Here is a 27353-nt window from a genome sequence, read left to right as displayed (position 1 = left end):
CGAAGAAATCTTCGTCGAACGCCATAGCAAGTGTTCCTTTTGAAGTTGACTTCATTCGTATGATCTCGACATTTAACATACTAAACCATGTTTTTATACAAGCTTGTCTTTATTTATGTATTGCATAGTGTCTAGCTCTAAAACTATTACGAGTGATTTTCTTTTTCTTGTTCAAACAAAACACACATGACAACTTACTGCTAGGTTGAGAAGGAAAGAAGAACCAAACAAAGATATGATACAACATTGAACTAAAGTTCTGCAGCACGATCGCCACACGCCTAATTTCAGATCTCGGTTCAAACTTAACGCACTACACTTTGCCTTACACGTCTAACAAATTTGGAACGATTACGAAGTATCCAGAGAGCTGATATGTTCTGTACAACATTGTTTGGGAACATTATTTACAGCTACTTATTATGTTGCCTGCTCTATCCAGGAGCAAACCTACGATATACACGCGCTATAGGCGAACGAACAGATCTGTTACAGTTTGCTTCTGGCAAATGTTTTACATTCTGATTCGATCGATACATTGGCATGATTAGACGAATACACTCGTTCCATCATTTTTGTTTTTGTTCTAACTACAATGCTAAACCTTTTGCTGGCTTATCAATTTTTTTTTGTCTTTTTTGTAATTTTTCCTAACAATATAGTCGAAGCAAGACAAATTCAACAACGTTTTTCCCCCCGTTCTTATCCCCGAATTATGACTCGCCCTTGCCTTGAATCGGCATCTGATTTATACTAACCCAACGAGAAAGTTGTATCATCTATCATCTATAAAACTAATTCCTTAACATGTTTAACATTCGTCGAGTCTTTTGTGTGATTCAGTTCATTTGGTATCATAAGCTTCCCTGCAGACAGAGCCAGACAGAACGAGACGTGTGAGATTCGTTCATCTGCACGTACGAATAACCCTTTGAGGTGTTTACTTGTTTTTTGTTTTAGAAATCTTCCACCGTTCCCTTTTTATCGGGACATCGATACCACGGTTGGGCGGTTGATGTTGTGCTTGCTCTCGATAATATCCTGCTGCCCGTGATTGCCCTCATCATCCGCTACCGAGGGACTGCGACTGTGCTGATTGTGAGCTGAGCCGTGCTGACCATGTCCCAGCGATCCAACGAGTCCCTCGTGATGCAGCGCTTGCTGGTAACCGCCATAGTGGCTTCCGCTTGACGGTTCCATCTTTACAATCGTGGCCATCGAATGCTGATCGACGCTACCGTTCACATCGGCAGGCAGCATATCGTAGTACAGCATGTCCTCCGGGGACTGTGGTGGGCTTTGCTGATATTTCAAGCTTACAATCGATCCGTTATTGTTGCCGTGTCCAGCACCGACACCCGACATACTGTAGCTTACGGGACTCAGCGGCCCAGCAGCAGCAGCAGCAGATTGGTGAGAATGGTGATGCTGTCCGCCAGATACGCCGCCAGTTGGACTGCCAACGAACATGTTCATCGGTGTGGGCGAGGGCAGCATAAAGGCATTGCCAGCCTTCGGTTGCTGGTTGTATTTGCCGTTGTTAACAATAGCACCGCTGGATGGGGTGCTGGTGATCGGGGAAGGCACCTGCTGGGTGTAGCAAATCGGTGACATATGATTGTGATGTGAGGGCGATTGATTGCTGCCCTCGCTCGACGGTGATGATGGCATCATCTTCTCGAAACTGGAGTTTTCCCCCAGATTCAACAGTTTTATACCTTCAAAATGGACCAAAACATATAAATTAATCGTTAGTTCGTTATTACGTGATTTCGTCGTGTGCTTCCTGCACTCGAGCAGTGAATTCGAGCAGAGCAACAACGCAACCCCTAAAGGTATGCAATTTCATGCACTGCTTACCGTCTTGCTTTTTCGGTGTCTCGGATATACTGTTACTGCTCGAACTGTTCTGACGGTTGCTCGACGCGTTACTAGCGTTACTTTTGCTGCCATCGCTGTTTTTGCTTCCCTTCGGTTTACGTTTGCGAGACTGCAACAATAAATGAGAAAAAAACACGTATTAATTCACCTCCTCCTAGAAAAAAAAAAACAATGCATCGCGTATATTACCTGTATATTATCTTTCTTCATTGCTAGCGGTCGATTTACGTTGTGCAGCTTGTAGTACAATCCGCACGCATTGCAAACGGGCTCACCGACCTGATTGCGACGCCACAGCGAAGTGTTGGTCGTGTTGCAGTTGGAACATTGCAGTCCTACGCGTCTAGCCGAACTCTGGAAGGTGATAACGTGGATAATTATTAGAATCGGTACCTTGGTTTCATAGCCACACATTAGTGGGGACACTGGTTAAAGAGCACTATGCAGGAAGCAGCTACATGAGGAGGGGAGGAAGTTAGTAAGTTTTAGGCAAGCAATTGCTACGGTTAGTAAGAGGAAACATAACGAATGCATATTAAACATCAAGCTACGGGAGTTTGGGGAGGGAGCGGTACTGGGTACACAAGCGACACAACCACACCAGGCTACAAGGCTCTATGAAATCCGTTCCAAATGAAGAAAGTCCGAAGAATTCAACCTACCATCCGTCGACTTTGCTTCTCCTCGGTGGTGCGAGTGGTCAAGTTACTGAAGGTATAGTTGTTCTTATAGAGATCCCCGCCCTGTTCTGCGGCCACTGGAATTACAATTTTGGATATGGTAGACTTTGATTAGTTCCTCACAAAACAACAGTACGAAGGCGAGTACGAAGCGATAATAAGGAAAATAGAAAGGTTTATTTCCAATAATGCAACAAGAGCAATTTCGAGCACGTATCAAGTTTCGAAACTAGCCATCTCCCTCGTACGGGAGTGTTTAATAATAATATTAATGCATACTGTTCAATGTACAATAATAGGTACACAGGAAAATGGTCTATCATCGATCGAACACTAGCATTGAATAAATAACAAAATAAACAACAGTAACTGGGCATAACTAGCAAGTGTGGACGACGTAGTCTCTAAATTGGCCGGGCGGGGTACACATCTGGTAAGATACTACTAGAACAAACCAACTACTCTTATCCTTCTGTTCTGTGACCTTCCACATCGGAATGGATTTCGGGGGAGCATTGGATTGGATGCGAAGCTTTCGCCCTCTTTTTCCTCCCCAAATCAAGGACAAATACACAAAAACGCATACACACACACACATACATTAACACAAACTCATCTGACTGTAAATGGAACTGATGTGAACCGTTCGAGGGACAATAATGAACTAATGCAGATGTACCGAAATAATTGGATGACATTTGATAACATTAAACGAAAGTGTTTTTTTTTTTTGTCGAAATTTAAAAAAAAGCATCAAACACTGTAACATAATTTAAGAAGAAAAATATGTTCAAATAAATGTAAAATAGTAAGAGAAAGGTGTAAGTCAATCAAGGTAAAATCGAAAACACTCAATATAAGGGATGAAACCATATGAAAAACTATAAAGCAAACAAGGTACGTTACGGAAAGGAACAATAAAGATGAGCACACACACACAAAAACAAAACAAGGAGCTAAAACGGGCAAACGTAAGGGGGCAGGGTGTAAGAAGAGTAGTTAAGAAGCTCTGGTTTACAGGATCTTTTACCAAACGTCTTGGTTGTTTCACCAGCGGACGATTCATGCCGTTCATCTTGTGATAGAGTCCGCACGCGTTACACAAGTAGTGGCCAGTTCCGTCGCGACGCCAGAGGGGCGTCTGAATAGCGCCACAGTTGACACACTCTCGTCCCTCCGTAAACAAGTCCGCATCGAGGCCCACTGAGGTTTAATTAAGAAGTTAAACAGGATTATTTATGCGTTAAGTAAGTTGAATTTGGTTTGTTAAAAATTTCAATAAGACTATTTGCAACACTTGATCGTTGACCTTTCGGGTCTCTCCTGCTGTGTTGTCAATATACTTTCAGCTAGTTTCGCCCTATTTTTTATTGATATGGTGGTGTAATGTGTTTCCTGCATAAACACATACGCTTGCAAATTCTATGCATCAAAACGGGACCATTGTGACGATTGTAGCATAAATTACCATGTATGCTTTGGGAAAGAAAACTATCTACAGCACCAACAACACTCTGCAGCAGAAATTGCCAACGGCCCTTACCAATAATAAATGTAGCATACATCGTTTACCAAATGCCCCACGCCACGGTTTTTGTAAGCGGTAGCCCATATCCCAAACCCCAGTTCTATGCCCACATTTTCATCGTTCCGGCCCTTGCTGCGAACCGGGCTTCCAGCTTTCTGCTTTCACTGTTTGGCATATGTCACGCATAGCATATAGGTGAATAATTAGCGCCTGGCAAGACACAACGTCTCGTCCGGTGTGGAAGGTGGTTGTAAAGCTCGTAATTCTTCGTCATGCTCCACGGACACACACACACACATTTCCGTACGCGGGTTGACAAACTTCCCGCGGTCGCGGTCAACGCGTTTTCCCATCGCTCCGGTCTCCAACCGGAAGCTCCGTTGCGCTCGTTCGATCCCGATAACCGTTGGTGCAAAAGTTGAAGGCAAATACCAGAAACTGTGCAAAGCAGACCAAGAACCATACCCATTCTTTCCAGAGTATCTAGAACATGTTTATACCATAAGTTATTAAGTCATATGAAGATTCATTAGCCAGACAAAAAGCACGCACCATAATGATACTTCCGCGAAGCCATAAAGCGTTTGCAATTTTCCTGTCCTTCCTTGTGTGAATCAATTTAATAACACGCTTGAGTGTCGCCTAGGCTAGAGGTCTCTCTGGTGATCTTTCGCCTGTCCTGGCACAGTGTGGCGTACAGAAAGAATGTTAGCTGCCTGCTCGGAATAGACACTCAGTCCGTGCCGGAGATTATGTGAAGGGGGCGTATACGAATCGGTCGGGCCGTGATCATTGCCGTCAGTTACGTACGGGGGAGCCTCTTTTTTATCGCCCTTGTTGTACGTGCAGAATGTCACAAATAATGTTCGTCAAACCACGTAGAGCTCGTAAGTTGCAAGAGATGGCACGCTGAGCTCTGGTTCCAGCACCACAGTTTGTACTGGTTTTTTACACCTGTTTTTCTACTATATTTCTCTATTCTTGCCACATGATTGTGGAATAGACGCATAGCTTGTTAGGACAAGGGAACCAGGGGACACTCGGACCCACTATTCTATACCAGTAAATATTATTAAAATTTTATAAATTATTTAGCTTTAAGATATTCACTCACAGTACAGTGAACTTCGAATAAGCTAACACCAGGAATGCGTCCTCAGCGTACGGTAACCGAATCAAAACACTGAAAAACCACAACAAAATACAAAACACACCGCACTGCTTCCGTTGCGTTTGTTGCCATCCGCGAGGTAACATATTACGTGATGATTAAGTATTGGGTAAAATTCAGGTTTTACTGTCTTATCACACGGGTCTTAACACACACAAGAGGAAAAAAAAAACAGCTCCCAAACCCAAACTGGAACGCATCCTGCGTTTCTTGGTGTTTCTGTTTGATGCCCGTAGGAAAAGGCAGCAGAGAAAAAAAAAACAAGCAAACACACACACACCCGACTGTATGTTGTTCGTGTGAAAAACGGTCCATTCCAACATTTGGGCACACATTGCCAAAAAACATCAACAAAAAACGAAACCAGAGTGCAGCAACATTCACACGCAGCCACGTTTGAGACACGGTCCGACACGTGGTGCAGAGATCGTGTGAGTGATCTTGATAAGAAAACGTGACTCTATGGTTTGCAAAATCGGAGAATAAAATTCTCAATATTCGTACTCCACCGTTGCTCTTATATGTGCGAATGTGGTATGCTTACGTGCTGTCAGTGACGCTGCCGCTGGGAAGTGTGTCGTGGTGGTGGTGGCCACCGCCGCCCGTCTATTAGCCACGGCCGGAGTGGTGCTAGACGTTGCCACACTGTACGCGATGCTGCTGGTATCGTAATGCTGCGACCATGTGTCGTTCTGCAAAAAAAAAAGGAGCCATAGACGGTTACGGTTTCGTGGCTTCAGCACACACACACCCACACAGCTCGGGATGGTCGTTTTCACCTACCTGTTGGGGGTAGGACGTCGAGACGGTGCTGTAGGGATTGGCACGCGACGTGCTGGTGCCGGAAACGATCCGCTGGAAGCCGGGCAGGGCCCCTTTCATGTATTCGCTCTCCATACCGGAAACGCCACTCGACCATAGATGATCGGCGGAGCTTCCGTTGAAGTACTGCATGGCCGGGAACGAGCAGCGACCGTACGAAGGACTGGAATGGAAGAGCATAAAATGAGCAAAATTAGGTACTGTCTCGGGTGATAACAATCCCGTGCCTGTGGACAAGGCTACTGAAACTGATTTTTTGTTGACAATTTTTTTTAATGACGATATTGCTAGACGATCCTCGATGGATTCTTTTCAAACCGAAGATATGACTTATTTGTTTACATTTCCTGTGTTTTTTTTTCTCTTTGATTATTTCTAGGCCCTACTCCACAATCGCTGATGCCTTCATGGCCATCTCCTACCCAGGTCTGGCGTAATAGTAGTACGCGTTTTCGAAATTCCTTACCACACTCGACTTCCAACCATCGAACGACACTGCGCGAAGGAATGTGAAATGAAAAAAAAACCCACCCTAACCCTCGTGAATTCCTAGCGTAAAAGAGCTCGACCTCGAGTCACGATGCCACTTGTCCCAGCAGACGAACAATAACTGAACGACTGAATATCGCAATCGCTGACTAATTTCATTGAGCGAGGTTTCTATTCGAACGATTGGTGCTCCGCACTCCCTCCTAACTCCAAGCCCTCCCCATTCTTCAGCACATCACTCCTCGAGCACATCGAGAGCGCCTAAGCAAGGAAGGAAGCTGTGTGTTGCGGTTACGATCGGTTTGTTTACAAACAGCCGGGTTGCAAACGGAAACTGCGACTGAGTCTCTTTCTTCCCATCCTGTCCCACCCAGCACGGCGATCATGTGCCGTGAGAGGGCACAGCACAAACCGTGTTGCTGTAGATTTTTGTTTTCGTCTGCAAATTCACACACATCAGGCAGCTGGATCGTGTACGCGATTCAGCATAAATTGGCTAGCAATCATCACCAGTGCGGCACTTACATTCGATAATTCATCGCTTTGCTTTACGTTGCTTGTCACACGCTAGACGCTCGATAACACTAAAGATGAAGACTGAGAGGTAGAAAGGCACACACATTGATCACTTTTCCTGTTTCATGCTGCACACGACATGATCATCTTCAGGTGTGCGTCTAGGATCGGTAGATAAATCACTTCTACCCAGTAAGATGTTTTCCAACCGAGCTTTAAAATCCTTACAACTGTCTTATTCACATACACACACACTGGTCAACAAACAGCCTTGCACAAGGTTCAAAACCAGCTCCTAGTCGCACACCTATCGATGGCGACCGCCGACGAGCGAATATCAACCGGAGCGGTGGATACACCGAACAAAACTTAACTGCCGAGCGTAATGTTTTGACCGGCCGCGAGGAGCGAGGGGAAGGGGGGGGGGGAGAGAGAGAGAGGTGGAAAGCGTCCAGGGGCTCGCATGACCACTCTGGCCAGCGTAACTTTCGTTGTTGTCACAACTTCTGCCACCGTTGATAAAGCCAGCTCGCTACCGGGAGCGTGACATCGCGGTAGTTTCTTTGTGGCGTACCGTGCCCACCACTAATCGCTGGCATACCTAACGTGGGTGGCAGTAAAACATGCAATTTGCGTAAGGCTTTTCCCATCTCGGACGCCAGCGCTTTAAGACGATTTTTGGGCTAGAACGTACCTGGCGCATTTTTTTCCAACTCTTGGCAAGGAATTATAAGGGCGATATGGCACGGGTGATCGCATAACGATCGTTATTTTTTTTAAGCCCTTGCCTCTATAAAGCGGCCAGCTCCACTGCGAACAGGGTGGTGAAATTAAACAAAAACCTTTTTTTTTTGTTTGTTCCGCACCGTAACAACAGTAAACCAACTTGCACACTAACAAGCTACACGCGCAATCTTATTCATGTGGGAGCCCTACCCACACAACCCGGTGGGGGAATGGTGGGGGGTTTCTAGAAAAAAGTCCCCAAAAGAACTAGATATGAGCGGTTCGTCATCCAAAACTCACCACGAACCGCTCGCACACACAACGGCCGTAACCAAAACAAAGCCGTGACATTAAATAACCCGCGTCAAACGGAGGACGGGTGAGCCACATATCTTACTTAACCCGATGCAGCGTGCACGTGACCGCGAGAACGGACGAGCGAAATTCTTGACATTGCACTGCCTCCCCCATACCAGACCGGAGGAGGAGAACCTCGTTCGACGGTATCGAGGTATGGAAGATGAGTTAAAAGTTTGGCCACTTTTTTCTAAATGGAGCCCAAATTTATTACAGGGTTCTTAATATTGTAAAAATCGGAAAGTGATGGTTCCTCCGATTTCTCCAGTTATTTCAGGAGATAACTCTTACGCCATATGGGCATCTTTCCGAAGACATTCTCTGACTGCTCTGCCCTAAGTTACGTAATCGGTGATCGCCACCGCCCCGGAGCTGCCACATGCCGATCTCATTCTCTAGGCGTGCGCGAAAAACCTCACCGTAGGCACGATCGTACCAACCGCTCAACCTGGCAGTCGTGCTTGAGAAGACCAAATTTGTCACAACCCTGCGACCGGAACGCATCACGAACCAACCGGGAGCGGGGCAACGATATGGGTAGGAGGAAGCACAACCAAACACACACACACACACCGAGCCGAAGGGCCGGCACGCGAAACATTGCGCGACTTTGCAACATCTCCCCAGGCACGTTTGTGTACGGTGTTTCGTTTCCAGCGCATTGTATTTTCTGTTTTTCTCTCGCTCGAGTTTATGTGCTCTGTTTTTTTTCGCAAGTTACGGTGACAGTACATCTGGTGTTTTTTTTTTGTAAGTGTTATTTTGTGTAGTAATTTTTGAGTTGAAAAGCGGGCCCTGGGAAAGGTAACAATAAGTTGCACGTGTAGTACTGGCGTGCTGGGAATGGGCGAGAAGAGCTCAGTACTGAACTATTCCTACATCTGGAGTTATCAAAACCTACAATAACGAAAATTTCAAAGCGAGCATAACGTATGATATTGGCAAATGGCCTTTAAATAAATGTCCGCTCGGCCCCAATTCAAATGCTGTAGTTGAGTGTTCAATGTTTTCAAAATCGGTTTGATCTTTTCCCTCTACTATCGTTGCTTTCGCAGAAAGGTCTCAAATTACTAAAAATAAACTAGAATGATCGTTTTTCTCGCCATAATCTCGTCAAGCCACTTCTGCTCAATAATAGCACATTCAAACACCACCCAAGTCCTGATAACCGTTTTCGGGCAAGTAATCACGATTTGGCCACTTGCCCATGCACTCGAAACCACCGTTGAGCAATCGGGATCGAGTGCACGATCGACCCCTGCCAGGGTTCGGCTTATCAATTTCGGCACTGCCGAACAGCGCTGACTTTTGACAGATGCGATTGATGTGTTGCCACAAGCACGCAAATAACGCTAACTTGATCAATGTTCGTCCTGTTGCCTGTGTCCGTGTGTCACGTCAGCAAACTGCCGAATCCATTGTCTTGATCATTTCATCAAGGCAATTTGTTGCGGAGTGAACATATCCTCCCAAGTCTAGTACGACAAGGAGCTAGAAAGCAAACCTTGCACGCCGAGTGTATAACAAGAAAGAAAGGATAATCAGACAGCAAAAATCTCGCTCTCGGTCAGTGCACAAGGTCATGGCAGCTTGACGAGATATGGGCGATTTCAAAGAGAATCAAGTACGATCGTTCTTTCACAATCATTCTTTAACATCCGAACCGAAGATTCGTGATCGAGCAAACGGTCGCTTTTGGAAACGATCGCTTCATTTAAATAAGATCCCCTATTTCTGCACAAACTAATGCATTCCACATGGTTCTCCGGTTTAATGGCAATGCCTCACCCTCACCGGAAGAAGACTTAGTCACCACACCTTCAAACATTTGCTGCAGTCAGACAATTTCCATCCAGTCGATCTCAAATTTCTTCATTTACTGATCGGATCATTGGAATTCAACCGCACTACTTCGGTCGCCTATCTTCTTCACCATCACAAAAATAAATGAACATTTCTACAACACAAAAAAAAAACTTTGAACCACTAATGAAAACATTCTCGATGGGCAAAACCAAAAACGGCATGCAGTTGTAATACGAAACGTGCACTTACCCGCCCGAAAGAACGCTCGTCTGGAGTGTGTCGTAAATGGAGAGGCTTCCATCGGTTCCGGCGCCTGCTACCGGTTCCGGACCACCGTTTCCGATCGAATGTAGCAGCACGGAAGCTCCCGTGCCCGAACCCGTCCCGCCTAGATGGCTCAAGTGCTCGGCCGGTCCGGGTGAGGAGGTGGTGGTGGTCGGTGTTTGACCACCGTTCGACGAGGCGAGGGCTGCCGTCGTAGCGGCCGTCGAAGCTGCAACGGCCGCTGCAGCCTCTGCTGACATTTGGTGCCGGTGGTACATCGACGTCGCCGTATCGCTCGCTCGAGGCACATTAATCAACTGAGTGAAGCTCTGCAATCCGCCATCGTACTCGTCATGCGCGTGCGAATACTCGGGACTGCGCGACTCGCCGCCGCTACTGGTATGGGTGTGATTGTGTTGCTGCTGCTGGTGATGTTCCGCCTGCTGCTGCTGCTGCTGCTGGTGATGCGCTACGACTGTGGCTGCGTGATTATAGTTGATGACACTCTTGTCATTGTTGTTGTGATAAATGCTGGCGTACTCTTTCGATTCATGCATTCCGTGGCCATGTTGCAGGTGTTGTTGCGACAGCTGGTGCTGGTGGTGATGCACACCGTGATGCGTAGGGGAGTCCGCGAGATGATGGTGATGATCGCTCACCATGGTGGGCGTTAGGTAGCTGTCCACGATTCCACACTGTTCGTCTTTCAGCGTATCGGCGATCATGTCGTCAATGCTGTGCTGTTGTACGTCATGATGATGGTGTTGGGAGTGATGATGCTGCTGTTGCTGCTGCTGCTGGTGCTGGTGGTGTTGATGTAGATGGTGATGAAGCGCAGACATTTCGTCGTCACCTCGGAGATGCGAATCCTGCACATGGTGCTGCAGGACTGTTGCCTCGTCCAGGTGATCGTGATGATGGGGCGCGTACGATGAATACATCGAAAGCAGTCCTCCACGCATTCCGCTTATTAGTGAAGGATCGTTCGAGCACACGAGCGGGTTTAGGTGGCTGACCACGGACAGATGACCCGAAGGCGATGAAGACACACCCGCGTCCGGATCACCGATGTAAACTGCCCGCGGAGGAGTTGGCTGTTGGCGCGAAAGCTCTCCCGTGGCTGTGGAAGGTTCTCCCGAAGGGGAGTTGGGTCGATGCTCCACCGGTTTATAGCTTAAATCGCACGGCCAATGGTTTGGGTACGTTGTGTAGCCTGCGCCGGCCCCACTGCTGTTGATAACAGTTTGTAGGGTAGAGAAACGGGGAGGCGAACTGGACCCGACCGGGCTCGCTTCGTGGTGCTGCTCCGATCCGTACGTCGTAGACACCTTCACCGGGTCCGACCCTAACATTAACTTTGAGCAGGAAGTAATCACCGAGGGAGTGTTGCTGGTCGGTGGAGTGCTCCCGGCTTCCGACGTGCTCCCGGGCAAGGTGGTGTGCTCGTGCGCCGATGTTCTGTTAATATCACTTCCACCACCACTTTCACTACTGCCAACTTCACGTGTTCGATCACTGTCTACACGCGATACCAGGTGGGCTGCCGGAGATCCTGCCTCTCGGCCGATATTGCTGTCCGATTCGCTATCGGTCGGTTGCGATCGTGATTCCGTCTGTTTACTTCCGTTATCGATGCTCTGCTGATGGTGATGTTGCTCCTGATGGTGTTGCGTGCTAGTTTGCGGGGACACTACAACTGGCGACTTGTACGCACCCACGATCGCACCATAACTCGGCTCTGCAAGAGCAAGAGTTGATGTGGCGGCACGGGCACATTCGTCAGAGTGGGAGAGAAAGAATGAAGAGAAAACAAAGGGAAAGAATGAGAAGAAAGCGTACGGTAAAGGAAAGATGCGTAAGTGCATATATAGAGTAGTGCAAGCGAGAAAGCGATAGCGCGGAAGGAATGCAACTATCGGCTAGAGTGAAAGAGAAACCAATAACAACAAATAGGGAAACCGCAGCAAAAAGAGAAGGTTACATGGGAACGTGGCTATTTAAAAAAGAGAGAACGGATGGTAACCGAGAGAATGGGATGAAGAACGATAGATTTATTGTTATATGGACGGTAGCACCAGACCCGGTACTGCACATTTAAAAGAGAAAGGACGATGCAAATTAGAAGGAAGCAAGGGGAAAAGAACCTTTACGATCGAGAAGCAAACAAACAAAGCAATAATCTGTTGAAAGGCACCAACACCTAATGGTTGGGCTTGGGCAGAATCTTCAGCCCCGGTTCTCGATCGGTAAGGGTCACAGTTCCCATCAACACGTTCTGCGCGCTCTGTCTGCCAGGTTCGATCCTGCCCCTGCAAGAAGGCAATGAAACGAGCAGCACGAACGAGCACGCAGCATTATTTCAGTAATGATGCGATAAGCAAGCTCAAACCAAACCAAACAACACTGCGGCTGCTGTTGCTGCTGGGTAGTGGAATAGACATTTCGCTACCCCGAGCTCAAGTTCTCGAACCACTCGAAAATTGTCTACCTGCGGGGTGAGCCTACGGAATGATTCATCGACAGAATAGCCAGGCAACAGGTCACCATTATCTTACCCGCGGGAATCAAATTGCGCAAGGAACTAACTGCATCACATGCAGAAAGTGCATTAGAGAACAATCATTGATGCATCAGGCGCTCGCCACTACTCGATTTCGAGTAGTTGTCTTAGCTCCGCCCCTTTATAATTGTGATTAAATTGCTCGCATTAAATGGCGCTTTTCTCTCGACGCTTTCGTACAGCGATCGTACGTACCGGGTGGATTTCGACCTCTCGGACGTTATAAAAAAGCTCTTTTTTCAAACACATTTCCCAAACTGATTGCTGACAAACGAAATAAAAAGAAAACAATAATTTCGTGTTGCCCAATGCGGCTAACAGCAGACACGGGAAACTTCACGCTTCACGAAACAGGATTTGGTCGTTTGCATCACGTTGAAGGTGCAAGGTTATCGAAGATCATTCATAATGTGGCACCACCACATTTTTTGGAAAGGTGCCATTGCATTTTGGACAAGTTTGCATAACGTTCTATGAGCGGCAGCCTACCGGGGCTTCTTGCTAACAAGTGTTAACCTTTGGCCAGAGATTCGTCTGTATTTGCAAGAATTAATCCACGTTGCAAATATTGCTTTCCACGCTTTGCTTGCCTCGGCTTCATCCAATTTCCAAGCAAAAAACGCATCTAGAACGTTTACCTATGCTTTCGAAGAGTTCAAGAAACGTTTCCAAACCGTTGCGCGATCATGTCCCTATTGTTTTGCAGTCCGCAATCGTCGTAAGGCTTTCCAACACACCTGCGGTGCCAATAACCCCTTTTTTCGCCGTCACGTACAGCAGAACGATAAGCGTACGTCCAAAATGAGAATGCACTTAAGTTCAACCGACTACCTCCCCGGCGGTTTTCCGCCATAATAAGGGAACTGCTAACTGGTTTTATATTGGAGTGATTTTCATGCTCCACTTACATAAATTACTGCAAGTTACACACCGATGCAAACTGAACATTGTTTACTTACGCGCGCGCGCGCGCGAATAATGCGTACCAACTAATTTCCATTACGTTGGTAGTAGGCAGGCATTACGTTAGCAAACAAGCTTTCCTATCGACCAGAACCTTCACTGTGCGTGAAAATGGGTCCAAGAAATTATTAATTTAAGTGAGACGGAATGGCTCGTCATCGTTGCGCGTCATGTGCTGGTAGAGCTGCCATCAACGTCTCACAGACTTGTACTTTACTCAAGGCAGCAGAAGTCAGAAGGAGAAACGTATGATTACACCCATGAGAACCGGTGTAGCAAAAATTAACACGAGGTAAGTTATGGGAACAAATTTTTCAATCCCACAACAACCGCACGAAAACGACAACAAATTGGTAGTTGTAGCTATGGAGCCAGTCAGGTTACGCGCCTGAAGTATGGTGCAGCACACTTAGGATGCAATTTATCATACCGAACCTGTCTTGCTGGTTGGGTTTTTTTCACAACTCTCTACATACGGAAAAAAGAAAAGCGTTCAACTACTTTTCGTACTTGTACGAGATGGTAAAATTTTCACACCATCTACCGTACATGGATGTGAGCTCGGGACAATCGTTCCTCGCTCCGGGCTTGATCCTCCCGTATGTCAGCGCGCACCGCACCTAGCACCGGCTGGACTCAAATTTCATGCGCAACAATCCTTGTAAGTCCCGTCTTCCTGCGGGACTTTCTCCGAGCTCGGACGAGTCCTGAGCTTACTGTCTCTCCGACCATAAGGATCGTAAAGCGTTTTGTTTTACGCTTCCATTCTTAACACCAGTGAAGAGCGCTATCGTTACACGTTCGTTTACCAGCAGCAACAACAAGGAAGAACGGGGACAAAAATAACGCGGACTAACTAATGAAATATTTACGAGGCAATTTGGGCGGCTTGCGACAAGTGTTTTGCGTGTAGTCCGTTCACGCACAGGCGCACAGAAATAAGAGACAGATCGTTCTGTGCTGGCGTTTCAGATCCAGTCTTCCGTCCAGGATGAATGATTTATTTCCCTCCGGAAAGAGATAATTTTATGGTTCAATTAAGTGAACGGTTCAGTGTGGTGGACCGGGTCCACATTATCAGGCTACGATTCATTGAAACGACAACCAAACAAAAAAACTCCCGTGTTATGGTTTATGGGACAACTTGCGCTATCCTGATGCAACCTGCTACTCTTAAATAGGGTTTTCTTATTTTGAAATTGTTAACAATTTAACGATCGATTATCGCTAGAGAAAGTAACTATCTTGTGATACGCCCCGAATTGTACCACAACAACAGGCAAGTGCCCGAGAGAGACGCATTTTTTTACGACTAGGTCTTCCCAGGTCAAGATCAGGTCCGCCGTACAGAAACACATAAAAATCATTCTCGCATTTCAACCACGCTGATCTTCGTTACACTAAACAGCGACAGCAAATAAAAAATGCACACAACTAGCCGAGCGTGTCCCGGTGTTTTATGCATTTTTAGAAATGTGCAACAGAACACACAAATGGCCGCGCTGGTCTGGATTTTGTCGTCGTCGACCACAATGTCACCGTCACTTTTAACGGCTTAATGCGCAAGATGACTTCCTGTCGATACGCGTCATTTACCGGTCAAAACAAATAAAACACCAACCATCGCTACAATTTTCCCGACAGAGAGCAGAACAGAACAGTTCGGCGATCGATATCACGGGGTCGGGTTGTTTGGGTGTTGTTTCAACTATCATGCCCGTTGCAATCCCGCTGCATACTGCAGCATAATTGTACGAAAAGAGTTATGTGTGTGCATGTATTCCTCCCTTGGGAGAAGAATAATCTGTGGTCCGTACCGTACCACTATCACCCGAGCGCAGTGATAAGAAGGCGGAAGATTTACGATCCTTTTCGGAGATACGAAGGTCATAGGGTTGACCGGCTTAAAGAAACATTATGTAGAGAGAAACAGTAATCACACACAAAAGCTTGTACCATGTTTTTTGGTGTGAACCATTGAAAAAAGAGTATAATATATTACGTTACCCAGGCTTCAATTACTTCAAGCGGAGGCTTATCATGATTGGAACATACTTGTTTTCTTTTTTTTTTTTTGTTGCGTCCGTCGATGACATGCATGTTAGAAATTGTTCACTAATTAACTGTAACCCTATTTTACCGATCATATTCCCAGTGCTAAAGTAATGAAGAACAATCCATACCCATCGCGACCGATCGAACTGCGCTGAATGATTCATCGCTCGGCAAAACGGCAAGATAATAATGGTTTGCCACTTTTATCACCCCCCACGGAGTTTTGTTTTGGTAAAGGCCGTAAAGACATTTCCGACCATTGCTCGGCAGGACACGCTCATCTGCAGCGTGTACCCTGGCGGTATGTGACGCACCGTACCCAGACTCCGGGACTCGAAAACATTCTATGGGTGGTTTTGAGTCATACTTTTCACTTTTGATAAACCACTGGCTGCCAAATGCTGCTCAAAACTATTGAGTAGAAATTGTTTGGCCGAGATGATAAGCGACGGCCAAGAAAAGGGGTTTGCTCTGAAAGGTTTGAAGTTGATTTAACATCTGGATCGATGGCCGTTAGAATTTCCGAACCGGGTTTTTGGGGGGCGTACACAGCTCCACACGTGTGAGAGTGCTAAGCGCCCCGACCGCTATCCGCGTATTTATGAATGTGTACCAACGCAATTTACATACGATGCTGATGTCCCGCTGTTTGTACCACCCACCGAACGAAAAAAAAACCTCCTTCCCAAAACCGTGTATATATCACATTGCGGAGTGTTGTCCGGTTGTACGATGCGCCAGCAGCCCAGCATGCGGTACAATGGATCGCCCATGGGTGATTCTTGAGGTTTCCCTACGAACAGCGCCTACGTAAGCAGGTCGAGATCCTTTCCTTGCGCTCCCTTGCCTTTATTGTCCCTTCCGTGTTGCATTCAGAGGCAACTAGAGAGAGCCCTTCAGAGGGCGCAACTTTCCTTCCCAGCGATGCCGGATCTATTTGAATAATCCGCAGAACCGATGTTTTGGCAACTGAGGAAACACACACACACACATGGACACACAGGACTACCCAGCGCCCTTTCCGGGGGCACGCTCTGTCCGTGCCAGTTGCTTCACCAGATAATGTTTACGATGGGCAATAAATCATAACCATTTTGGTACGGTGATTATGATGTTTATGCTGCGCGTTCGGTATGACTAGAGCTTCTAGGTGGTTTTATGAGCGCAAGATGCACGCTTTATTAAGGAGATAAATTTATGAAACGACGCATACTTTGGCAGTTGTGTGTACAAAACAAATAATAAATAAAGTTATTAGTTTAAAATAAATATTAAAATCTAAATTATTTCTACCAAGGCTACTTCATGATCACGATCTTGTCGAGATCTTACACCCCAAACCGAGTGTTGGTACTTAAGTCATGCCTTGCCAGGCGGTTCGATCGGTCATCGGAAAATCTTTTCAGAGCTCTCGCCTGCTCAATAATGCTTGGATACATTTGGTTTTGTTTGTTACGGTTCTGGTAGACATTTGACACTCTTTTTCGGCGATTCACACATGCCGCTCTTGCCATTAAGGATAAAGGACAACACTTCTTAACTGTGAAGAGTTCTTCAGGTCTCTTGAACTCTTGAGGAGTAGTTTTCCTCTGTTCAAGTATGCATTTTAAGTTGTTTTGTCACCGTGTTCTTCGTGTCGAGTTTGCTTACTAAACGTAAGAATACATAAGGTATTTTCTACAAATTTTTACTCAATATTTTCTGCCTATAATACATGCAATTGTAGTGAAGTAGCTTCAAAGTTTTGCCATGTTAAAGTGAGACCCGAGGATCATAAAACGAATTCAAACATGAAAGAAGAAAATAATAAACCAGTAAGATTACATAAAGGAATGCACTTTTTAGTCCATAAGACGACATTCTTCTCTCAAGCCCAAAACATAAAGACACTTCCGTTTTCGTAAGAGAACCACAGCGACTATTCGCCACACGTCGGAGGAAGAACCAAGACGAACAGACACACAAAAAAAGGCAGGAAGTTGCTGGTCCGGTCCGGTAATGTGCATCACGTGTTTCGTTCTTTCCGCTCGTTAAAACTTACCTTCCAAACCCTCGACAATATGCATCCCCACTTGTTCCGCCGGCCGTTTCGACGGTTCGAAGGCTTTTTCTCCGTCTTTATTGCCCATTTATTGCAACTATTTGCGTGTGTGTCCACACCAGCGGGATACAGACAGGGTCATCGCTGGAGTATCGATTTCGAGAGATGTGCACCAAAGCAAAGTGTATCGGTATCCAGCTAATGCAGTTCGTAAAACAAAAATGGAAACGATCAACATCCTTTAGCCAAACTAACAAATGGTGGTACAAATTTCTTCTTCAGCCTGTTGCCCATTTCCGAAAGAATGGGCTGGTACTACCTGGGCCAATCTAAATATTTGCGCTTCACCACTCGTCCTGTGCTAACAGACGAGTGATCAAATTTCGATCCTTAAGAGTGCATTATGGATTTCTTTGGTGCAAACAAACAAATGTTAAGCTTAAGACCAAGCGTCGATTGCACAAACGCAACGAACGAATTGTCGCGTGGCTAGGCGGTTCAAGCTGATTGCTTTGTATGCTCAAGGCTCTCGTGGTCATTTCTTGTACAAAGGGGATTTATGATCCTTCAGGGACGATCGTATGATCGTTCTCCATAAAGTATGGCATCGAAACGGTGTATTTAAGTCTGTAACATTCTCACCGGCTCACCCTTTAGCGTTCGGAAGCTGTGAAGTTTAAGCGTATAAAAATTGAACTCACAGTGCAAGTGCACACAGCGAAACCTGCACAACCACGTTCAGCTGCAGTTCTTGCCCCTTTTGTACGCGCGCACATTCTGTTCACGCAAAAGCGCATAACACCCATTTTACGACTGCTGTGACGGACGGCCCAAAGCGTTCGCCGCCGTGTAGGTACACAGTGTGTGACCCGTTGCGTCGTTCTGCCTACCGCCTAGATCTGCTGCCAGCTCTTCGTTGGGAGGATCATCTCGTTTAGGAGAAGTTCCCGGCACCGCACATCCACGACGCGCCCGGTGCAAAAGAAAACGAAACAAAACCATACCAAGCCAGTACAGACAAACCGTGACGGTCATCCAACGTTTATGACACCTTCCACCCAAGACAACGGACGGACGGGCGGGCAGGCAGCGACGGTCGGGCGGTGCGTCGCATCGGTAGCGCAAGCTCTCGGTCCAAGCTGACGAGCCATAGTTTCCACAAACATCATCACCCGTTCGCCCTGTTCTCCAGGGGCCATGCAACTGTTTTGAACTTTTTCGATTCGTCACGCCACCGAAGCGTTGCCAATCGCGCTTAGTGCGATTCTAATTTCTGCCCTGCAAAAACATCGCTGCAGCTGGAAGGGCTGGAAGTAGCAAACTAATATTTCCTATTTTGCAACAACGTTGATCGACCGGTGGCATGTGACGATGAACGTACGCTAACTTGTGCAAAGCACGGTTGAAACTTTAGTAAAACTTCTACAGGCACCGATCTACACTCGAGCAAATCTATTGCCGAACTGCGGCAAACGATCGTCTGAAATGTCCACAGCAAACCGGGACCCAAACTTATCATCCCCGGTTGTTGGTTAATCTTTTGATATTCGTGTTGGAACCGTCACGATAGCACACTCACTCGAGCTTCCCTTAGCACGTGGAGATAGCACGAACACGGACCGGGTATCTTGTGATCGCATGGTGGCGGCTAACCGGACCGCACCAGGAGCAACCCAGCTGGTACCGTGTCGATCCACGATGCGATCGTCACTGGTCACCGGTAGAGTTGGGCGCTAACGGCAAACGGCCACCGCAATTGTTATCAGCCACGACGGTAGCCCATAATCAAAGGAATTCCCTTTCCGAGATACGACCGCCGTAGGGCGGAGGTGCAAATAATGACGGCGAGCGTTCGATAACGGAACACATCTACTTCCGCACGCCGAAACCGAGGCATTCGTATACTATCAAAACCATTCACCGTTGATATCCCTTTACGTACCGTAGGAATCCTTTCCTGGCATCCTGGTTCCCACGAGTTTGAGAATGATTTTCGGGGTGTGGACACTGGATAACAACAACCGTACACCAACAAAATCCGCCGACGCACAGAGTGGTTTGTTTACTTGCAGCGTTTATACCGACGGTTCGAACGGTTGACGCAGCGGCCACTCGCCAACCAAAGAAAGCAATTTCTCGTCACAGGATCGTCACACGGAAATCACACGCTGTTCTTCGCCGATGTAGCACTTTATTTCTTTTCCGGTGACCGTCGCGCGTCCGGAAGGGCTTCGTCACGGTTCGATCACGGAAAAGGACACATCGAAGCAACCGTATGCAAGTCGCGCACGACGACGACGGATGGAAACGGCTTGCGCACTAATCGTTCAAAGTGAACTGATCAACACAGCCGCTGTGTTGATCTACAACCCCCCATTCAAATGGTACAGCAGCGACGACGACAACGACGACCACGAACGCGCCGGAACCGCCACGACTACGACTACGACGAATCACGTATGTAGCGACAGCCAACACACACGCGTTCCCTGTACGTTGTGTGGTGGTCTCGCGTTTTTTTTTTTTGTTCCTTCTCCCCCGTCATGAAATCGTCTATTAACCTCCCCCCCCGACGGTCCGCAGGATGCGCCATCGTTTCGCCGGACGAAGGTTCTTACCAGTGGCCGAGCGCAGTTGGTAGGAACGAAGAGGTACGCCGGGAGCGGCACATGAAGATCGACTGCGCCAGCAAGCGCAAGACAAGAGCAGACAGCCTGCACACCAAAGTTCAGCACTGTGGCAAGCGAGAGTCACGGTTTGAAGGACATTGTGCCGATTTCGAATGCTGTGCCACGGTTGGAAACGCAGCACGCTAGCATGTAAAAATTGTTAAACTAACTACAAACTCGCTCCAAAAAAAGCACAGCACAAGGGACAATAGTATTTATTCTTATGACAAATAAGAACGAACCAAGCGAAAAAAAACCTTCTCATTTACCCCACAAATCTTCCGGCGGCTGCATTCAAGCATATATGCGCGTTGATAACGATTTAATGGTTTCAAGTTTCGACATTCTCGAGCGGAATGTTTTTCGAGGATTTTTACCTTTTTTTGCCCCCCAGTACAGTTTGGAAAACACTGGTTGGTGTTTTTTATTTGCTGCGTTCGGATTCAACGGCGACCTTTTCAGAAACCTTCGCCTATCATCACCACGCCAGTACCATCCGCAGCAATATTTACCACACAAAACCCCTACGTACGCGTACACAGCTACGGATCAATCGTCCAATTAGCGGAGGCACCGTGGAGCAAGCATCTTTTCCAATTGGTTGTTCACAGGCCGGGCAGACCATTAAGATTGTGAAGACCAGTGGGCCGAAGGGTGGACCGAAGAAGAATAAGGATTCTTTGCGTATCAATGGGGATTTTTTTTTTTTTGAGTTATTCTTTACAGCATGAACCGGAGTGAACTATTTTAAGCGAAATGATTGTGGACGTTTCTGAGCTTTTTTTTCTACGCGTTTCCTTATATATTTATAGGAAATATATCCCAATACGATCACTGCTATGCCCTTTACCATCTTCCGTTATGCTTTAAAACCTCTCGCAAATCAATTACAATTGTCTAAGTACTGTTTAGATAACGCACACGCACGCATGATCGATGCACGAATGAATGAACGATCTTCGCAATATCAAACAATACACAGTTGCTGATTTGCCCCAACTCTTTGACAGTTGAGCAGACGTGTATTGGTTTTTGATAATACGCCAGCTGATAGCAGCAACAGTAGCAGTGTGGCAGGTGTGATAAGCTATCGGTTGCATAATTTCGTGCGCCTCCCGAAGCCCTCCCCCATCCCCCCCCCTCGGTCATATGATAAGCTTCAAATGTTGAACTTGAACCACATAGGCGCCGCTTTACTACTGCCCACTTTGATAAGTTGTCCGTACGCGGGCCCGCGATCGCTCCGGCAAGTGATCGAGTTTGACAGATCGATAACAAAACGGGCGCGGTGCCAACCGGCTGGCTGGCAATTTTCCGGACCACTGGCAACGCGGGACGCTCGGGAATCGTCACGTCACCGAACAGCTGTGCTGATACCGCCAACCGTGTGGTCCTGCCCGGTCTGATACCGCCGGGTTTTTGCCCTATCGGTGGGGCAGCCCGGCCGGTGCATCTGCCAGCACCGCGAGCGAGCGAGCGTCACCAAACGAAGGCAAACGCCGGTGCCGGCCGCCGATGATACCCGATGGCTGATTAGTAGCCGGCGGGCGTACGTATGTGTTTGTGTGCGGTGGCATGGGGACGTGCGAAAGGGAAAACGCGTCCGCGTGCACTGATAAGATAAAATTTTAATTTACAAACTAATTTGATAGTACCGCTGCTGCTCAATTCAACCAGCTATCAACAGGGCCAGTTTTGTTGGCGGTAGTCTCTTGTGCAGTTCAGTCTTGTGCCGTTCGCAGAAACGGCAGGATCTGGGGAGCCGAGCTAGAAAGGGATCACACTCCAGTGCGGGAAACTTCCGATTGTTGCGCTCCCGTCAGCAAAACACATTTGCCACAAGCGATGGCAACCCGGCAGGATAATGGTGTGATCGTACGGAGGACGCAGAAAGAGGATCTTCCAGAAGTGATCGGCATGATACAGGTAGTGTTGTGATTTGGTCGTCGAAAAACGATGCTTAACCGAACTCAGAAGACACCTTTTCCTTTTGCAAACCCGTAGGAGCTGGCTGACTTCGAGAAGATGCCGGACGGACCCCAGCTTACCGTTGACGACCTGATACGGGACGGTGGGTTCGACGAGCGACGATCAGCGGACGGTCGTGCTGCCCCACCAGTGTTTCATAGTTTTGTGCTGGAAGCTCCGGCCGACCCGGACGACTGCCCAGCTAATCAGGAACGGCTCACGTCAATGCGGTCGGTCGATCCTGCAAACGCAAGACCTCTAACCCGGTAAGAGACGTTATTTATAAATATACAGCGCGCAATAGCGTGCTTTTCGCCTCCATGGTTTAATTCCATTTCATCAAGCCAGGGACATGCGGCCCGTCTTCGGAGGGGAGGAGGATAGAGATGCGAGGCCAAGCATCTAGCCTGTGTAGCATCCTCCTTTTTTCATTTCAAAGTTTCAAACACAAACGGCTCCAGCTCGGCGATCCTCGCCCTGTACACAGCACAGTAATGATGCGATGATGTCCACGCTTGTTCTCTTAGGCTGCTGCTAGTGCTGCTGCTACTACTGATAAGAGATTATACTGCCATGCCCAACCCTGTCATAGGAGCTCGATCCGGTGCTGCCAGTGGTGGTGGTGGTGTTTTGATTTCCAACAGTCATTATTTCTTGCCAGTTTTACATCTTCCCCGGTTTCGAGACTCGCGTCACCCGGGACCCGGCCTGTTTGCGGCTATCAGTTGGGCTTTGTTTGTTTTCTATCGCTCCCGTCCCCGTACCCGTGATCGCTGCGTGCCAGATCCCGGCAACCTTCGATCCTTTCGCCGTACCCAGCTCGTCTGATGGTGGGCAGCGGTACGAGCATCGTCCAGCCATTAATGTGCGCGATTGGTCGGTGGTCGGACTGTGTGTTTGCACAGTGTGTGCCGTTGCATTAGCTGCTGGAACCCTGCCCGGGGGTTGTCCATTCGCAGCAAGCTCGGGCCCGGGATTCGTAACCGCACAGCTGTAGATAACAAACCGTTGCTTTCGATGAATTTTCTCAATGCTCGGGAGGGCGTTTTGGGCGTCATTGTCGCTGCCGTCGTCAACATTTGCGCTGGACACCGAACCGCACCAGGGGGAGTTGTAGCAAAAGTGTGAGAGAAAACCCCGGTGGAAGACGAGAGCCCATCGTCGAGAGGGGGTTGCATTTCTTATCTTATCATTAAACATATTTAACCACAATTCTTCGTCCATAACTGCTTCTACGCACATCGACATCATGACGGTCTTCTTGTTGCTTTTCGAATGATCGACAACACGTCACGACATCATAACTGTAGGCATGTCCATCACGATGCGAGATTATTGAATGACGGCATCATGCAACCAATTATTGTACAATCTCTCCCGGTCCCAGTCATGCGGCGCCGAGCAGTTCAGAATTCAGAAAAATCTTCAAAATTTCTCAACTCAAATTACAATTAATTTTGTTTTTTTTTTTTTGCTTTCTCTTCGACAGGAAACTGATCGGATATGCCATCTGTTACTACGCGTACTCCACATGGCAGGGAAAATCACTCGCCCTGGAAGACATTTACATCCGGCCAGCCTACCGGGGCAATGGCTATGGGGAGTTTTTCTTTCGCGCCCTTGCCAAGCACGCACAGGACACACACTGTTCGCGAATTGACTTTCATGTGCTGAGCTGGAATCCGGCCACAAAATTCTACCATCGCATGGGTGCGGTGGATCTGACTGAGACTGAAGCCTGGCACTTTTATCGCGTGCCCAAGGATGCCATTGGACGACTTAACGCTTAACACCGTGACACGCTGTGACTGGATGGTGCGGATACAATCTGTAGATTTTATTGAAAGTATTACCGACTAATATAACAAACGAGAATTGAATGTGGACGTATCGACCTGTGCGATTATTGCGGTACATCTAGGGGAGTAGTGATGATGGATTTCGTGTGCTCCAGCATCAATTGGCACTTGTTTTCTGCCTCCTTTAGCATCAGGATATTCCCGACAAGGTTTACCATGTACACGATCACCACCATGAACATGGACGTGTTGTAAAGACAGTTAAAGCAGGCCTGGGGCAGCGGTTTGCTGCATCTGAACCTTCCACACAGGCCCATAAATCCGTGCATGAACTGAAAAGGTAGAGGAAAGCTTAATATGATAAAGGCTATATCACGTCATACGCAACAAATAGCCCATGCTTACGAGTAAAATGAGTGACACACCGAACAGTCCGAGCAGAAAGTAGTACAACCATCCTAACCCCGGTCCAACCTTCAGTATGTAGCATATCTGGCAAAAGTTGATCGTTATTAGCGTCATATCGAACATGCTCTGCACGAACATATTGCCCTGGGGACTTTTCTGTTTCGCCGCATCGTTCTGCTCCAAAGCGTCCTTGGCCTAGCGTGAATATAGAATCGAATTTAACACATACACACTTCCGACCCAGCGCACACTATCTCACATTCTCTCGGCTCTCTCTTACCTCGGGCGCTTCGGCCAGTTCCATCTGTGGGATCGTACGGTATGTTTCCGTATTCCAATCACTATCCATTACTTTACGATCACTCATTTACCACGCCCAAGGTGTGAAAAAGGCTGTATTTTGCTAGTGAATGGTTTTGCAGTACTGTCGAAACGGGTAAAGTGTAGGCTCCGGGCCCCTTATCGTGACACTTATCGGGTCACAGATAGATGAACAGGTGCAGATAAAGCAACCACACTGCTTGAAATCGGTCTATACATCCTAACAACATTCGGACGATGTGTGACGACGAAGGGGGCAGAGTACGGTAGTCAATTTTATTTAAATAATAGCATCCCGGTTCAGAACCGAATGTCGATTCTCATCCGGATAGCCTCCCCGGAGTAAAATCAAGTCAAACGAAGGCCCTGAGATTGTAGGGCAAAGGACGAACAAGAAGGGGCTATTAGCAGCTCAATAATATTCAAACAGCCTAATCAACCGACGATATTAAGTGTCCGTTATTGTTTCCTCCTGTCCCATCTGGTCATACGCATCTTTTTCGCTCAACGCATTCCCACTTTTGCCATGGTGTTTCATCAGATGCCTTTTCAGTAGCGCGTTCCGCGCGCTAGTGTAATCACAGTACGGACAGTTGAACGTTTTTCCGGATCGTCTCATAATTCCCGAGTGAGTTTTTTGATGCTGAACCATGTTGTACCTGTTGAGTTCCGGTTAAAAGTATAATGAAAATAGAATTTAACACATTTGCTAGCATTAAGCATTGATAAACACATACCTTTGGGAAAACTTTTGATCACACACAGGGCAAGCGTATGGTTTTTCACCGGAATGTGTCTAAAATGGACAGAAAAAGTTTAGATTAGATACAGTAGAATCAAAAGCAGTAAGCGGATTTAACTTACTCGCATGTGCCTGATCAAATGTGAGTTCGATCGCAGCGAATACCCGCAGATGGTGCAATTCTTTGATCGCACGTTCTTGTGCGCCAACCGGTGCATGTAGAACGATGAGTAGTGAATGAACTGCTTCCCGCACACATCGCACTGGTACGGTTTCTCGCCCGTGTGGATAGCCATGTGCCGCTGGAGCGATGCCCGTTGGGTGAACTTTTTGCTGCACACCTGGCAGACTAGCTCCGATTCGCGCAGGTGCTTGCCGTAGTGACTGGCAAGTGCTGCGCGAGTTTTCGTTGCAAAGCCACACACTTTGCAGATGTTTTCCGCGTCATTTTGCGGATGGTTAGTTTTAAAGTGTTCCTGCAGGTAAGAGAGCAAATGGCTACATTTGTATCATTCGCAGAAAACACACTGGCAGGCAATTTCGACTTACCCTTAGGCACAATTTGTTTTCAAATTTCGCTTCGCAGTACAAACATTCGAATGGGCCGGTTCGTTGCTGACTTTGGTGTGATGCTTCGGCTGTTTCCTGCTCTTCTTTACCCTCCGACAGGTAGTACTCTTCAGATTCTGCTTCTTCCTTGGGGTACAATTCCATCTTACGATACTCTAAGTACACGTCCAGCTCTTCGTCAGAATTATCGACGGATGTAGATTCCGTTTTCACGTTCTCAATAACAAGCATCGGGGACGGTGCGCGCGCTTCCTTTTCCGGCATCTGTTCCCGTTCGCTGACATCGTCATGGGAATGCTGTTTCATGTGACTGATGTTGTTGAATATCGCTCCACAGACATTGCATTTCATAGAAATGCGCATGGCAGGCATGCCAGCAATGGAAAACGTTGGTTTTCTGTTTGTAAGCTCACTCGAACGCTCCAGCTGAGGAACCCAGTTAATCCTGCCGTTATCCTTTTGCTTGGCCGCCTTGTCATGCTCGACTTCAGCTGGTTGTTGAAATATTTGTAACGACCCATTTTGTAGCAGATCCGTTAGCTCTTGCCGTATGATCAGTGCTTTTGTGTAAGCAGCATCGTAATCGTTTAGCTTGGCATAGCAATCGTTACAAGCACCGGACTCATACATGTCGATGGTTAGATGTGAAAGATCCCGCTCGGAAAAGCGTTCCAGCAGCTGAAACACTGTCGTGCCGGAAAACTTGGTTTTCACCTTCTTGAAGTTGCGGTGAAAAATGAGCCGCTCCGTCCCGCAAATTGCACACAATTCTTTTTCTGCAGCAGAATCCATCGCACGTGCCGCACCACAATTTGTTTGTTTACAATTTCACCCGAGGGAAAAGGGTTTATTGTGTTGACGTTTGTGCAAAGCTGTTTGACGTTTGTTCTATGTTTTCTAAAGCTGTGGACACATGCACCGATAGTCCGGCAGGAAATAATTTGATTTTTCTCATCTCTTTTACATGAATGTGGCGCTGTAATATTATTTTCGACTTTTAGTTAACTAAAGCATACA

The 27353-nt window shown here is 47.2% G+C and overlaps 4 protein-coding genes across 13 annotated transcripts; 2 read left to right on the top strand and 2 right to left on the bottom strand.

Annotated features, from left to right (window-relative positions):
- Positions 1 to 88: 88 nt before the first annotated feature.
- LOC118506712 (box A-binding factor-like) lies at positions 89 to 20193 on the bottom strand. 5 transcript variants are annotated; one of them, XM_036044203.1, is made up of 9 exons: positions 19439 to 19570; positions 17860 to 18057; positions 10226 to 11978; positions 6044 to 6245; positions 5805 to 5952; positions 3580 to 3764; positions 2071 to 2235; positions 1861 to 1990; positions 89 to 1718 (listed from the first exon to the last, which is right to left on the bottom strand). In XM_036044203.1, exons 2-9 carry the CDS (start codon positions 17945 to 17947, stop codon positions 982 to 984), a joined length of 3408 nt encoding a protein of 1135 aa, XP_035900096.1. In that variant the 5' UTR covers positions 17948 to 18057; positions 19439 to 19570; the 3' UTR covers positions 89 to 981. The 5 variants fall into 5 exon arrangements, with proteins under 5 accessions (XP_035900096.1, XP_035900099.1, XP_035900101.1 ...); XM_036044206.1 differs by lacking the exons at positions 17860 to 18057; positions 19439 to 19570 and adding an exon at positions 19802 to 20193; XM_036044208.1 differs by lacking the exon at positions 17860 to 18057 and having other exon boundaries at positions 19439 to 19591.
- On the top strand, positions 20182 to 22318 carry LOC118506716. The gene is made up of 2 exons (XM_036044230.1): positions 20182 to 20316; positions 20443 to 22318. The coding sequence occupies exons 1-2, from the start codon at positions 20241 to 20243 to the stop codon at positions 20673 to 20675; spliced, it is 309 nt and encodes a 102-aa protein (XP_035900123.1). The 5' UTR covers positions 20182 to 20240; the 3' UTR covers positions 20676 to 22318.
- LOC118506715 (diamine acetyltransferase 2) lies at positions 21561 to 24686 on the top strand. 6 transcript variants are annotated; one of them, XM_036044223.1, is made up of 4 exons: positions 21561 to 21605; positions 21714 to 22454; positions 22533 to 22762; positions 23986 to 24686. In XM_036044223.1, the coding sequence occupies exons 2-4, from the start codon at positions 22374 to 22376 to the stop codon at positions 24284 to 24286; spliced, it is 612 nt and encodes a 203-aa protein (XP_035900116.1). In that variant the 5' UTR covers positions 21561 to 21605; positions 21714 to 22373; the 3' UTR covers positions 24287 to 24686. The 6 variants fall into 6 exon arrangements, with proteins under 6 accessions (XP_035900116.1, XP_035900119.1, XP_035900118.1 ...); XM_036044226.1 differs by lacking the exon at positions 21561 to 21605 and having other exon boundaries at positions 21787 to 22077; positions 22181 to 22454; positions 23986 to 24382; XM_036044225.1 differs by lacking the exon at positions 21561 to 21605 and having other exon boundaries at positions 21787 to 22081; positions 22181 to 22454; positions 23986 to 24382.
- On the bottom strand, positions 24313 to 27214 carry LOC118506714 (zinc finger protein OZF-like). Its single transcript, XM_036044222.1, has 6 exons — positions 26316 to 27214; positions 25889 to 26242; positions 25762 to 25820; positions 24984 to 25683; positions 24701 to 24898; positions 24313 to 24627 (listed from the first exon to the last, which is right to left on the bottom strand). Exons 1-4 carry the CDS (start codon positions 27126 to 27128, stop codon positions 25473 to 25475), a joined length of 1437 nt encoding a protein of 478 aa, XP_035900115.1. The 5' UTR covers positions 27129 to 27214; the 3' UTR covers positions 24313 to 24627; positions 24701 to 24898; positions 24984 to 25472.
- Between the last annotated feature and the right edge of the window lie 139 nt (positions 27215 to 27353).

Source organism: Anopheles stephensi, chromosome 2 (assembly GCF_013141755.1).
Source record: "Anopheles stephensi strain Indian chromosome 2, UCI_ANSTEP_V1.0, whole genome shotgun sequence".
Classification (NCBI taxonomy): Eukaryota; Metazoa; Arthropoda; class Insecta; order Diptera; family Culicidae; genus Anopheles; species Anopheles stephensi.
This window is presented reverse-complemented; position numbering and strand designations above follow the sequence as displayed.